The sequence below is a fragment of the Chionomys nivalis genome, chromosome 10 (genome assembly GCF_950005125.1).
Source record: "Chionomys nivalis chromosome 10, mChiNiv1.1, whole genome shotgun sequence".
Lineage (NCBI taxonomy): Eukaryota > Metazoa > Chordata > Mammalia > Rodentia > Cricetidae > Chionomys > Chionomys nivalis.
Window position 1 is genome coordinate 37,606,578 of NC_080095.1, and position 15,135 is coordinate 37,621,712.

Sequence of the window (15,135 nt, forward strand, 5' to 3'; positions counted from 1 at the left end):
GTTATAAATACCCTCTGGATACTAGGACTCAAATCTGGGTCCTCTCCAAGAGCAACAAGTGCTTTAAAACCTTGAGCAGTCTCTCTAGGTCCGTGCATATTTGCTTTTTAGGAGGAACGTGTATTTGGGGTGATTTACATACTCTTGTTTTGTCTTTATACATTTATTTCTGAATGAATCACTTAGAGATGAAGTTTGATTTTAAAAACACAGAAAGGCTAATTCAAAGGCAGAGATTTTCTATCTAACCATCTAAAGCAATCAATTACCAGTCATTTACTCTTGTTGATTACTTTGAACATTTGTCACATTTAGATGTCAGTTAATGAAGCAATATCTTAACATCTTTCTGCTCAGCTCTAATCATGCTAATGTCTTTTGCTATCTGAGACACTTCTAAATAAGAAATGTATATTCTCATTTTTCTGATACTGTTAGAAAAAAACACTTGGGGACTGAATTCTTTCTTTGTGCCATAGATATGCAAAGCTTGGAGAAGCTTTTGAAAGATGCCATTGTTTATGGTCAGCCTCGGACAAGAAGGCCCTGGAAGAAAATCCTAATCCTGGTGGAAGGCATATATAGGTACTCTTGCTCTACTGCACTTGCCTGTGGCCTCGGCCTGTAAAGTCATGTACGCTCTCAGCTGAAGGACTCACTAGACTAGCCCGCTCTGGAGACTAAGGAGACAGTGCTCATGACTTGTTAAAAATACCTGGGAACAGAAGGCACTGAGCCCAAAGGTCTTTAAGTCTGTATGGTACACAGCTTTCAGATCCTTCTTCTATCAAAGTTATTTTTTCAACTGTTTATGAAAAGTTCATGCATAAAAGATTCTAACTTACCAAAAACAAATGACAAAGCTAGAAGTGGTGGTACGTACCTGTAATTCCAGCACTCAGAGGGCTGAGACAGGTGAGCCGTATGGTTGAGGCCCACCCAGAGTTCATGGCAAGGCTTTACCACAGTGGTTGTGCTCTAGCATGCATGAGACCCCGAGTTCAATCTCCAGCACCACAAAACTACCATCAAAATAACTAAAAATATGTTACTTTTTGTTATTTTATGAGATATGGTCTCATGTAGCCCACACTGACCTTAAACTCCTAATTCTGTTTCTGCCTCTGCCTCTTGGGTGCTAGGATTTACAGGCATATGCCCCCATACCAGGCTGTATTTTAATTTTAAGATTTTTTCTTTTGTTAATTTGGACAATCTATCTTAGATTTCTATTGCTGTGATACAGACCATGACCAAAAACAACTTTGATTTTAAAACAGACATATCTTAGGCCACAGTCCACTGAAGGAATCCCTGGGCAGGAACTCAAGGCATGTACAATGAATACAAAGTCTAATGTTGCTTGTAATTGCAAGCTTTAGAAGACACATGTGGGCGAGATGTGGCCCACTGGTAAAATGCTTTCTTAGCATATGCAAGGCCCCAGCTTTAATCCCTAGCCCCACAAAAGCAAACAGAAATAATCTGCTGTAGCTTTAATTCTTTCTGTTTTGAAATAAAATCAGTTACAGTGCGGCACTTGTTTTTGAGAAGTCAACCTCCTGTTTCCTGCCAAGTCAGTATACTGCATAACTTAGTTTTAAACCAGAGGTGGAATTTTCAGATTTATTTTGAAAAGCAATAACCTCAAAGCATTAAAAATAAAGTGTCCAGTTGCTAATTTTGAGAGTTAAAAAGTCTTAGTGTTTGTGTTTTTTTAACCCTGTTTTGCCAGCATGGAAGGGTCTATTGTTCGCCTTCCTGAAGTGATTGCTCTCAAGAAGAAGTACAAGGCGTACTTGTATCTGGATGAGGCACACAGCATTGGGGCCCTTGGTCCTTCAGGGCGAGGTGTGGTAGACTACTTTGGCCTGGATCCCGAGGATGTAGATGTTATGATGGGAACATTCACAAAGAGCTTCGGTGCTTCTGGAGGATACATTGGAGGCAAGAAGGTAGGTAAAGCAGGCCTTTAGATGGCCGATTAGAGATCAAGAAAGGCTGTTGATTTGGAAGCTGTCTTGTTGGTGGGTCCTATGGGGCTCCTGAATGGGCTGTGGCTCATGTTCTAGTGCTGGTGGACTTCCTACTTCAGCCCTGGGGAGTGACTCTGATGTTGCTTGCTGGGCTGAAGGCTGGTTCTGTTCATTGTTTGTTGTGTGCTCATTGGAGCTTCTTTCTAAACTACATTCTGGTCTGAGATATAGAACACTCTTTTGTAAGAGAGCACACAGTGGTGCTTCCTGTTTGCCACAATCTTCTGTTGGGTTTGAGCTGTGCTCACACTTTCAAAGGGTTGTCACAGGAGCCAACGAAAATGGAAGATTGGAATGCACAAACAAAAAGAGATGGTTTTGTTAGCTGTAATACACTGTAAAGCATCTATTTTTCAACTTTAAAATTATGTATGAGCTCTAAGGCAGTTAAGAATCCATACAAAATCATGAACACTGTCTGCATTTAAATGTGTTTTACTTTGTAAGACCTAGGGGAAAGCATTTTTGACTTTTTGGTTTCCTTATCAGTAAAAGTAAACGGAGGGGGAATTTGTAATGTGATACTGGCTTAAAAATGACGTGTGTCTGTGCTGCAACACAGATGCATTTTGTAGACATGTTAACCGAAGTCAGTCGCAAAAGGCCGTGTGATAGGTTGGCTTTCTTTTCTTTTGTATGTGTGTGTGTTTATCTAGAATAGGTATGGAAACAGAATGTAGATTAGTACATTAGTTAAGGAGATGGGGAAATGAAAAGTCCTTGTTGATGGATAGGATGTTGCCTTGTTGGGTTATGAAAATGTTCTAGAATGAGGTAATGATAAGGGCTGCACCCCTTTGACTATGCCAAAATCCATTGAATTGTACACTTTACAGAGGTAACTCTGGGGGAATGTGGCTTATATTTCCATAAAGCTATGACTTTAAAAAGAACTTGGGTCAGGCCTCTAGTTGAGTAGTAAAGAACTGGCCTGGCATGTGTTCTGACCTCAATTTGACTCTCAGAAAGAAAAGAAAAACTTGTTGTAATATCATTAATAAATGTATGCCAAGCATCACACTAGTAAGTGCTCATAAATACTCTGAATGTCTTCTTAAAACTAAACTGAAGCCTTAAAGAACAGTCATTTTCAGTGTCTGCAGTGTGGCTATCGTCCTTAACCAGAGCTTGTCCTACCCTAATGGGAAAGCCCAGGGCTACCACCTTGCCTGACAAGAGAGGGAACTATATTTGCCTCTGCTACCAACAGACACATGTTCAGCATTAACTCACAACAGTAACAAAAGCAACGACATTTTTTATTAATCTTTTTAAAAACTTAACATGAAATTGTAGCTAGAGGAACCTGAAGTGTTTTTTTTTTTGTTGTGTTTTTTTTTTTTTTTTTATTATTTTCGAGACAGGGTTTCTCTGTAGCTTTTTGGTTCCTGTCCTGGAACTAGCTCTTGTAGACCAGGCTGGTCTCGCACGCCCAGAGATCCACCTGCCTCTGCCTCCCGAGTGCTGGGATTAAAGGCCACCACCGCCCAGCAGGAACCTGAAGTTTTGTAACAAAACTCCAACAACCCACAGAAGCATCCATAGGAAAACAGATTTAGTTTAATTAAGTTTCTGTGATTGTTGATTGTTCACTAGACTCATGCTGATAGAAGCTAAATATTTTTTGAAGGGACATGGAGACTCCTGGGGGTTTGGTTCAGACAGCAGCGCAGCATAGACCAGGAATCTGAGGGTCCTTGTGTCACCCCAGGTCATAAACAAAATGCCTTGGAAGTATATATATAGTGCTAATAGTGGCACAAACCAACAGGCAGGAAGCAAGAAGTCTGTGTATTCATTGAAAATAGCATGTTTATCTGTAAGAAATGCTTTTTTTGAAGGCATGTGGTATCAGCCAGTTCCCCTCTTGATGATCACATTAAGTTTCACTCAATTCAGAAAGTTTCATGAAACCTTGTCAGAAGCACCTACATCCAGAATGTCATAGTACAGTTTTCTCAATTGGATTATGGGCTGCATAAGTTCTGGCCACATTTACTTGTATGCTTTGTGTTCGTCAGAGTTAGGCGATCAGAGGAAACACTGGAAATTCTGATGAATTTGATGGACCCAGAAGTTATGGACCTATCTGCGTGAAAGATGGTGTTATAGGAAGCCACACAGTAGAGAGGAATCTGACCTAACGCCAGGTTCTGTTCTTCCATAGCGTCACGTTGTTCAGTACCTACAGGTGGATAGAATGAACTAGACGAGTCAGGTCAGCCCAGAAGCAGAACCTTAGTTAGACTTTGTAGGGTGAGCTGATCAAGAAGTTGTGGAAGGCTTTAAGTCAGGAAAATGTGTGACTCTCTTACTTGTTTGTTTTTGTTTCTTCAAGACAGGGTTTTTCTCTGTAGCCCTGGCTGCCCTGGAACTCACACTGTAGACTTCTCACAAAGTCTCAGAGAGCCACCTGCCTCTGCCTCCTGAGTGCTGGGATTAAAGGCGTGCGCCACTGTCCGGTGTCCGTGCTCTCTTCTGTGTTTAGGTGTCTGTGCACTCTTGTTGTGAATTGAAGTGTGTATAGAAAAGCCATTTACTGTACCAAACAGTGCATAAGACTTGTGAGCACTTCTGTTTGGATTGTGCATGGTATATTTCTGTAGGCATTATCCATAGTCCTCACAAAATACACTTCTACTCTTACTAGCCACTGGCCTCAGTCTGACCACCTGGAATTGTTCAGGTAAATTCTGGTAGAGTTGTACATACCTCTGTGTTGTATGACTTTTCCTGGGAAGATTTAAACAAATGTCTGTTCACTCCAGACTGGACACTGGTGACAAAATAAAGACACTGATAATTGATTGCCTTTAGAAAGACCCGTTTTCAGTTGCTTCTAATCAGGTTTGATTGCTGTCATTATTAATTTTTACCTTTTTGTTAATGAGACAAAGCTTACTTTAGAAGTTAACTGGCAAATAAGATATATTGTTATGAATTAAAGGCTAATAAATCATATAGGGTATGATTAAGAATTGATAAGACATTTGTGCTTTGAGGTACAATTTTGAGAGTTTTAGAAGCAACAAGACTATTTTACTATTTATTTGTTTTTAGTATATATGCTACTGATCACCCCTCTTTACTTAGGACATTGTCTCACTTTGTAGCTCAGACTAGCCTTAGATTTGCAATCCTCCTGCCACATCGTCCAGAGATTAGGGTGATAGGCATGTGCCATCACACAGCAGATCCTTGTGCATATTTTATTTTTAAAGATTTAATCTGGGCGGTGGAGGTGCATGACTTTAATCCCAGCACTTAGGAGGCAGAAGCAGACAGATCTCTTGAGTTTGAGGCCAACCTGTTTTACAGATTGATTTCCAGGACAGTCAGGGCTACACAGAGAAACCGTGTCTTAGAAAAACAAAACAAAATAAAACAAAAGCCTGGCGGTGGTGGCGCACGCCTTTAATCCCAGCACTCGGGAGGCAGAGGCAGGTGGATCTCTGGGAGTTCGAGGCCAGCCTGGTCTACAAGAGCTAGTTCCGGGACGGGCACCAAAATTACAGAGAAACCTGTCTCGAAAAACAAAAAAAAAAATAAATAAAAAATAAAACAGGATTTAAATGAGAATCTAGAGAGTGACTTAGCAGCTGAAAGTACCTGTTGTTCCTGGAGAGGATCTGGGTTCAGTTCCCAGCACCCACATAATTGGTTTCCAGCCATCTTTAATTCCAATTCCAGAATGTGTAAGCTTCTCATACATACTTGGTACACATGTGCAGGCAAAAACCTCATGTACATAAAATAAGCCTTATTAAAGGCTTAAATGATAGTAAAAGGTACAGGAACGCAATCGAAACTTACATAAAATCAGTTGTGGGTTTTTTTAAATCATCCTGACGAGGATGATTAAAATATATTTTACTCGGTGATAATATTCTAATGAAAGACATAATGAACTTCTGCCAATTTATGTATCAATTTGTGAATCTCCTTCCAAAGAATATTGGGAGGGGCATGATCAAACTGAGGAACCTCACACCTACCTAGTGTTTTCCACACCACTGAATGATACACTCCCAGCCCAGGAAAATTGTTATGTAGGAATATAAAGATGGACTGTAAATGTATAGGATGAGATACAAATGACACTTAGAAGTAAATTATTATACCTCAAAAAGTAATTCATAACATTAAATGATATGTTCTTTGAATTTAGAGTGATCCTTTAAAAATGAATTTGAAAACCAAAACCCAAGACTTTGCTGTTTCTGACATCTTTGTTGGCCAGTTGTGAGCTTTGATGGTGTTAGTTAACCTTGAGTCTCTGTTTAGTGCCCTATTGCTTTGAATGAAAGAGTCCAGTATCACCTAGAAGGAAGGTACTTGCATAACTGTGTGCTCAGGACCTGACTCTAAATATCCGCCTCTGCTTCCACAGGCACTGATAGACTACCTGCGCACACATTCTCACAGTGCTGTGTATGCCACATCGATGTCACCACCTGTGATGGAGCAGATCATCACCTCCATGAAGTGTATTATGGGGCAGGATGGCACCAGCCTTGGTACGTCTTTGGCTTAGTAAAAACTTAGCAGCCAACTGTGTTCTTTTGATTGAGATTTTTTTCTAAATAAGGAGTCAGCCTTCCAGTGGGTCCACTGTTAGGCTCTGGTTTCCATAGACACTTTTAAGTGTGTTAAAGACACACTCCTTGAGAACTCTACTGGCTCCCTCCTATGGAATTTTTGTTTGTTTGTTTATATTGAGACAGGGTCTCTCTTTGTAGCTCTGGCTATCTTGGAACTCTGTGTAGACCAGGCTGCCTTGAATTCACAGCTTCTGCCTCCCAAGTGCTGGGGTTAGAGGTGTGCACCCCCACTGCCATGCCTGATTTACATGTGATGAGACTTTTTCTTGCTGTCCTACAGTGCTTTTAATTTAGGGCATTTGCCTTCAGGGTCTTTCTTAATCACATCTTTTTATGTGAAAATGTAATCACTACATAGTAATGTGTATATCATCAATAGTATATTTCCAGAGTAAATGTCCTTGATTTAAAACCTTTTTAAGGGGGCTAGAGAGATGGCTCAGAGGTTAAGAGCACTGGTTGCTCTTCCAGAGGATCTGAGTTCAATTTCCAGCAACTACATGGTGGTTCACAACCATCTATAATGAGATCTGATTCCCTCTTCTGACATGTAGGTATATATGCCAACAGCACATTGTATGCATAACAAATAAATTGAAAAAAAAAACCTTTTCAAATGAGATGTGCATTCAAAAGAGCTGCAGTTACTTAAATGTATTTGAAATGAACAATAAAAGATGTTGCCTGGTTTATTCATTTGTATCACTAGAGGGCAGTGTTGACCAGTTACTGTGAAAGGAAGGTAATTTGATTTTGCTGGTTTTACTTTTAAAGTCTTTTCAGGGGTGGGACATGTGACACAAGTCTGTAATTCTGGCACTTGGGAGGTGGAGACAAGAAAATTAATCGTCTAAGGTCATCCTCAGCTATATATCTTGAGGCCTAGCTCATAAACAAAAACAAATAAAGTAAAAATGTTTTTCTACTAGCAGATTGACAGCAACTTAATTTAACTTGCTCTCTTGCTGCTTCTGAGGCATTGTGGCTCTAGCGGATTTCACATCCTCAGCCGTGGTTTCTCCACTCTAATACATGGTACTATAGGTGGGCTACAGCCTGCATTGGAAACAGTTAAGTAGGATAGCTGGTTTTGGCTAAGACTTTTCTAAAGTCAAAACTGATTTTATATTTGTTCCCATCTGTCAGTGATCCTGTTATCTCTATGGAGAGACTTTTGGAAATATTGTTGTCAGCTTCAGTTTTATGAATTTGCCTGTTCAAGAAAAAAGTTTATTAATTGTGCTTCACAGTATCTGGGACCAGCTTAGAAGGTTCCGGTGCTAGAAAGACTGAGCTGAATGGGGACAGGGATCATCTGTCAGCCTCTTCACCATTGGAAGGCTTGCAGTGCTTGCTGTGGTAACGAAACTTTTAAGTGATTTAGTTGACTCTAAGCCTACTGTCCTGAGCCTTCTTTGCACAGCACCAGAGTTGATGTCAGCTGGGCATTAGTCTGAGGAGGAGGAGGCTGTGGAGAACATATGCGTCATATCTCGGCCCTTCCTCAGAAGACTTGGCACCTGTCTGCTTCAGCATACCTTGTGGTGTGTAGAAATTCCCATGAAGATGCAGGAGCCTCAGTGCAAAAGCAGTCTTTACATTCAAAGGAAATGCCACACTAAGGCCTGTTGACCCCAGTGCTTGCACAAGTGGGAAGAGTGTATATTGTAAAAGTGTCATTCAAAAATTCAAGTTATAACAAGCTGGTGGGTGAAAAAAGTGAGAGCCTAGGAAGTTCCGAAAAGTCCACTAAACTCTTGGAAAGCTAGCTTGTCCTCCATGCATCACTGACCGTATTCTGTGCTGGATTTTAGCTCCAATACCTTTTTATTAAAGTAAAATATTTAGAAAAATCAACGAAGAGATTTAAATTTTTTTTCCAGAACTGCACTTGGGTGTAAAATAATATAGTGCTTTCTATACAGTACATGGCTTGTGTAGTTGAATGCTACCAGTATGACCAAGTCAGAGATAACGTAAACTCCAAAAGTACATGTAACAGGAAGCATTTACAATGGTTACAGAAGTCACTTTACATACAGAAAGAAAACACTACTGTCTGCATTTAGTTTCTAAAGAACCTAGATAAATCTCTTACTAGTGTAAAAGAGACTTGAGTAGGTTGAAGTTTAATTAAAATTAGGCTTGACCTGTTTGAATTAATCCAGTAAAAGACTTGCTAGTGAGGTGTTAAATGATCCAGAGAACTGTCAACAACTAATTTAGGAGTAGACATTACCCTGTCTTTGAGAAGCATCAGCTTGATCCTGAGGAGAGCTGCATGCTACTCAGAATGGACAACTTTTGACATTTCCCCAACACTGCCTTCCAAGTCCAGGAGTGTCTGCCTTCTGCTTTTTTCTTTAGTATTGTGCTTTAATGGAGTTTGTTTAGAAACTCAGGCAGATCAGTGGAGAGAGGGGATAATGAGCAGAGTGCAGTGATTAGAAAGAAGGAAAAGGGCAGAGTGCATTTCCTGGTGTGGCCGTCCTTTCCTAGAACGTTTGAGCAGTTTTTCCAGGGCTGAGCTCGAGGCCTGTGACTTAATGTCAAGAAACATCTGTCAGGGGGCTGCAGAGATGGCTCAGTGGTTAAGAGCATTGCCTGCTCTTCCAAAGGTCCTGAGTTCAATTCCCAGCAACCACATGGTGGCTCACAACCATCTGTAATGAGGTCTGGTGCTCTCTTCTGGCACCAGAATATTGTATACATAATAAATAAATATTTAAAAAAAAAAAAAAAAAGAAACATCTGTCAGCGAGCGTTACCTGCTCTGTGTTGGAGTTGAACAAGATGTGCTCCAGGTCTAAAAACTGTCCTGCAGCTTGGCAGGGTAAGATTCCTGGAGGAACTAGTCCCAGAGTCGAAACATTTTCCTTTGTTCACCTTGCTCCTTTCTTAATTCCCTCTGTCCCTCCCTCTAAACAACCTCCTTCCACACCGCATCCCCAGTGAGACCGTAAGTTTCCTACAACTCAGTAAAAGTTATTTGAGGCCAACTCAGATCTAACATGCTTAATCAAACTTAAGTGAGCTTTTTTTTTGTAGAGCCTCTTACAAATTACTATAAATGAAAGAAAAATTTCTTTTATAAATTAGTTGCTTTAATGTCTAACACAAAAGACCTTTTAACCAATGGCTTAAACTTTTTAAAATCAGAAAGCATTAGACCACTTTACAGGTGGGGAAATTTGAGCTCACACGTGGGGCAAGTTCTTTCTGTATCTTGTTTCCAAATAGGACGTGGCTTCCCTCGGTCCATCTGCTTCTACTTCTAATTGTAGTCAGTGTTTTATTAAAACAGGCTGTTTTGTGACCTCTTACTAATTTTCTCATTTTGTTCAGCTAATTTTCCACAAAACACCTGAATTTCCTAGTGAATGGTCATGCTGACAATGACAGCCACTGGGGCATTTGACTGCCTGTCTCCACTCTGACGCAGCAAGCTCCTTACCACCCCACCGGTACCACACACACGCACACACCCGGCCACACACACACACCCGGCTCACCGGTACCACACATACACACACACACACACACACACACCCGGCTCACCGGTACCATACACACACATACACACACACCAGCTCACCCGTACCACACACACACCCCGGCTCAGAGCAGTTCAGCAGCTCAAGAGCCTTTCAGGGATGTGAACTGTGTGTGCTTCCTTCTCCCACTCTCATCTCTGTTTTCAAAATCCAAATGCAAATGAAAGTTTTTTACAATAAGAACTTTCTTTTTGTGTTTTGCAGTCAGTTTGAAGCTGGCTATTGAGATGCCCACAAGCATCAGGCTGGAAGCTAAGCCTCGAACAGATATACACTTGGCCATTAAATGGAACATTGTTGTTAGAATACCTAAGAAAGGCATTTAGGTTCCCCTGGGGTGGGAAAGGAGCCCCAAACCAGAGGCCCTTCGTTTGGAGATGTGGTTGCATGCTACGGTGAGGCTCAGGTCTTAAATTTTTAGGGATTAAAGTAGATAGATTTCCTTAGTTCTATTTTAATTTTTTGGGTTGGTTTATTTTTATAGTCAGATTTATTTTAAAGATTTTTCTCTGCAATTTTTGTGTCTGTTTATTTGAGCTGGGACATAGTCTTTATCCTCACCATTCTGGATTTGTGGCCTCTGTGGCTTAGTCTGTGTTGAAGAACATATCTAACTTTGTACACCACAACACGATTGGCATTGCTTCTTTCCCCTGGAATTGTTTCTGAGGTTTTTATCTAGAAGAGTTGGTGATAGCAGTCCTTCAACTTTGAGAATGTTGCTGCTCAGCAACTTAGTAATATATTCCAGTAACAAGATAGAGGGGCCAGTTATCCTCTGACAGCTCCCCAACGAGAGATGAGAATATGCCAAAGGATTGGTTTTATCTTTAGTGCTTCCTGTGGACTTTCTAGTTACCTAAATTTGATTTGTATGTTCCTGTCATCTACCTTAACAGTATAATGAATGTTAAAGAAGGCCTATCTGTGAAGTTTTTTCATCCAGGACTTTGTACATAGTAAGCCAGCTCTCTGCCTCTGAGCTCCACCTCTTTCTCCATAATGCTTCTTTCATACAGTAGAGCAGTTCTGTTCAAGAGGGGCTGCACAGGTGCCGAGACTGCCAGCTCCAGTAAAGTCTTGTCCTAGGAAGAGCAATTAATTGAGGTCAGTTCTGACTTCAACCAGGAAATACAGGATTTGTTGTCAGTGGAGAGAAACTATCAGGGTATGGGTGCTCCTTACCTTTAGAGTCTTTGCTGAAGGCAAACAGGGCAATAAAATACCATGTTCAGGGGATTTTCTCTAATATGATTTGCAGGATTGTCCATCTTGACCAATCTGGACTCCTCAAAGACAGGGGTATCTAATGTGTGATTTGGTCAGAAAAGTCTTGGGAGAGGTTGATGTTAGTGTGAGGAGAGTCTTCATCAGTGTCCGAAGGACCTTCCAAAAGTAAACTCTGAGAACTTCATCAGAGACATCTTAAGGTGGGAGTGCCTGACTGTGTTCATACGCAGGAAAGCTTAAAAACCAGCACAGAAGCACCCCCTGTACCGCCAGTGTGAGCCAGGTGTGTGCCTGTAATCGCAGGAGGATTGGAAATTCAAGGCTGTCCTGGGCTAGGTGGGGCCCTGTCTCCCCACTCCCCACAAAAAGGATTCTCCTCAAACCACTGATAATTATTGTCACCAGGCGCCTAGCATTTTGAAAACACCAGAATCAGAAGGCAAACTAGCATTTAAAAGACTTAACTTGTTATTTATGTATATTTTAAAGCTTGTTTACATCAGAGAGCACCAAAGCTAAATCTACCCACAAGAAAAAGGGAGGCAAGAAGTGTGATGTTTGGTGATAAAGCTAAGCTGCCTGTTTTCATCATTTTCAGAGACCTAACTGCTTAGGACCCTGACCCTTGACCCCCGGGCTAGGAATTAGAAACCAGCTAGGGAGGGAGAATTGAGGCTTTAGACCCGAGGTCAGGATTGGGGGTGTTACTTGGAATTATTTTTTTGTTTTCCCCTCCCCATTTTGACTACTCAGATATTGTTTTTTTCCAAGACAAGGTTTCTCTGTAGCTTTGTAGTCTGTCCTGGTACTAACTCTTGTAGACCAGGCTGGCCTAAAACTCACAGAGATCCACCTGCCTCTGCCTCCTGAGTGCTGGGATTAAAGGTGTGATCCACCACCGCCCGGCTTCAAAATCCCAAAGTCTTTAGAAATAACATACAGATAGCCTTGGCCAATAAATGTTTTCCTTAATGTTCATTTTTTTAGCAGTTTGTAAACTAACTTACTACCTTGTTATCTGACTCAAATTACCAACTTAAAACCAAGCAGGCCTTTTCCAGTAATTGCCCTTGTTTGCTACCCTCTGGGTCTGGAGGTGGATGCCTGACCACACTGCACACAGTAGATTCCTCATCCCTTTGGTTCTGTCTAAGTAGTTGTGTTACCTATATTCCAGCTCCATCAGAGGATAGAATAGTCTTTAGACAAACTAAGACTGTCCTGGACTAGGGAAGTAACTGAGTTGTAGAATGCTTGCCTAACATGCTAAAGATTCTGGGTCCAAGGGGAGGAGAGGGGAGAGAGACTAAATCCTGAATGAGCTGGCACCCTTTAAAATTTGGTTCTTTGTTTTTTTCAAAGGCTTTTGGCCTCTTTTCTTCCTTTTGTTCGGGGCCCTGTGTTACTGACTGTGCATTAGCCACCCTTCTGCTAAACTCTTGATTATATTGAATCAACAACGCTAAGCCCTTGCCCCTGCTGCTTGTTGCACATCCTGTGGCAGCCCTCAGGAAATCCTATTTTTTGGCATTGAAACGAATTAAAGGATTAAGCCACTACAAGGGAGGGGGTGATAAACTCTGCTTGTTGGAGGAATTTACAGGCCTGTGTTAGCTAAGCTGCTCTGCTCTCGTTCTTATATGGAGCTGGAGAGCCAAGGGGCTGCTTTGATGTCCTTTAGTCTGGCCGTGACTCTAGCTGGGCACTTTGATGCTCGGTCGCCAGTCTAGCAAAATGGGGGCTCAGAGTTGATGAACCTGACTCCCACTCCTTTGCTCCAGCTCGCTTGTTTCCTAGAAGCCTTTTCACCTGTCCTTTACAAGGTGCTTCTCCGAGGCATACAGTATCTTAGGTTATTAAAAGCCTGGTGAAGGTGCATTTGTTTCTTTTCCTTGGGACTCTTAATTGGCTAACAAAGATTTTTTTTTCCTGATGCCATTTTCAGGAACTTAAGGGGAATATGTTAGTTTATCTTGCATTTTAGCTAACATTTATTTTGGTTTTGTCTTTCATAGAGTTTTGACCTAAGATACTCCATCTTTCACCGAGTTAGTTAGAAAATCAGCGGAACAGATTTCAGTTACCAGTGCAATTTGGTTTTTTTTTTTGGGGGGGGGGGTTCGAGACAGGGTTTCTCTGTAGCTTTGGAGCCTGTCCTGGAACTAGCTCTTTTTTCTTTTTTCTTTTTTTTTTTTTTTTTTTTTTTTTGGTTTTTCGAGACAGGGTTTCTCTGTGGTTTTGGAGCCTGTCCTGCCTGGAACTAGCTCTTGTAGACCAGGCTGGTCTCGAACTCACAGAGATCCGCCTGCCTCTGCCTCCCGAGTGCTGGGATTAAAGGCGTGCGCCACCACCGCCCGGCTGCAATTTGGTTTTTTAAAGCCTCCTTCATTCTTTTTTCCTTTACATGTTCTATCCTCACCTACCCCTTCCCAGTCCAGTCACTGCTTTCCGATATTTTTAGATGTGATGATCTGGATTTCAGTCTAAGTCTGCATCCTTAAAGGCCAAGTGAGTTATATGCTCACTGTCATGTTTTCCCAACTCTTCCTCCCTCCCTAGACACTAAGGGACTCTTTGCACATCCTGTGGGGGTATTTGTGACAGTTCAGAATCTGCGGATCCAGAAAGTTTGTGAAGTTTTATTCCTCTTCTACACAGTTCATAGCTAAAATATCCAAACGTGAAAATTGTCGAGTAGAAGTTCCTTAAAGTTTAGTCTTTATATTTTTCTAGTGGCATGGAAATGAACTTCAGCCTAATAGTGAGATTCATAAGATGGGCAGCAATTATACTAACAAATTCCAAATGTTTGCCATCACTACAAAAAGGATTTTAATGAGTTTTTGATATTTTTGTTTTTCTGCTTGCCTTCAGTTTTTTTTTAATATTTATTTATTTCTTATGTATACAATATTCTGTCTGTGTGTATGCCTGCAGACCAGAAGAGGGCACCAGACCTCATTACAGATGGTTGTGAGCCACCATGTGGTTGCTGGGAATTGAACTCAGGACCTTTGGAAGAGCAGGCAATGTTCTTAACCTCTGAGCCATCTCTCCAGCCCTTTTCTTCAGTTTTTAATGCCCCTTCCCACACACACATGTTCTTGTAAGAATAGAATCAGAGTATGGCCACACTTTTTTGGTTTTTCAAGACAGGGTTTCTCTGTGGGACAGTCCTGACGGTCCTGGAACTCCCTCTGTAGATGAGGGTGGCCTCAGACTCACAGAGATCCACCTGCCTCTGCCTCCTGCAAGTGTTTGTTTTTGTTGTTCTAGATTTTGCCACAGTTTGGGGGGGTATGTTGTTGTTGTTATTGTTGTTTTGGTTTTTGTTTGTTTTTTGTAAGTAATATGTACCCTTCAGTGTTTCCTATCAGGACTCATCAATGATAGGGTCTCTTCCTTGGATGTCTAAAGAGTTGGGTGTTTATTTGTTTTGTGGACCCAGGGTCTCCACACAACACTGTCTGTCCTGGAACTAGTTATGTAGACCAGACTGGCCCAAAACTCATAAAGATCGCTTGCTCCTGCTTCTAGAGTACTAGGTTTAAAGGCATGTGCCACCATGCATGGCTAAAGGAGCCACTCTTTGTTTTGTTGGGGTTGATCAAGGATGAAAGGAGTACTTGGCCCATTTTATATTTGATATGGACAGAGTATTTTGTTTGAGGGGTTTGGGAGGTGATTGTGTTTTTTGTTTTTAAAGACAGAATC

General features: G+C 41.3%; 1 protein-coding gene across 2 annotated transcripts in view; it reads left to right on the forward strand.

The window, feature by feature from the left end:
• The window catches only part of Sptlc2 (serine palmitoyltransferase long chain base subunit 2), a 78,884-nt gene that overhangs the window by 44,460 nt on the left and 19,289 nt on the right, over window positions 1-15,135 (forward strand). For both annotated transcript variants that reach the window (XM_057782572.1, XM_057782573.1), the window contains 3 exons: window positions 480-585; window positions 1,736-1,955; window positions 6,427-6,553. In XM_057782572.1, the coding sequence (XP_057638555.1) occupies window positions 480-585; window positions 1,736-1,955; window positions 6,427-6,553 (453 nt within the window). The remainder of the gene's footprint in view (window positions 1-479; window positions 586-1,735; window positions 1,956-6,426; window positions 6,554-15,135) is intronic.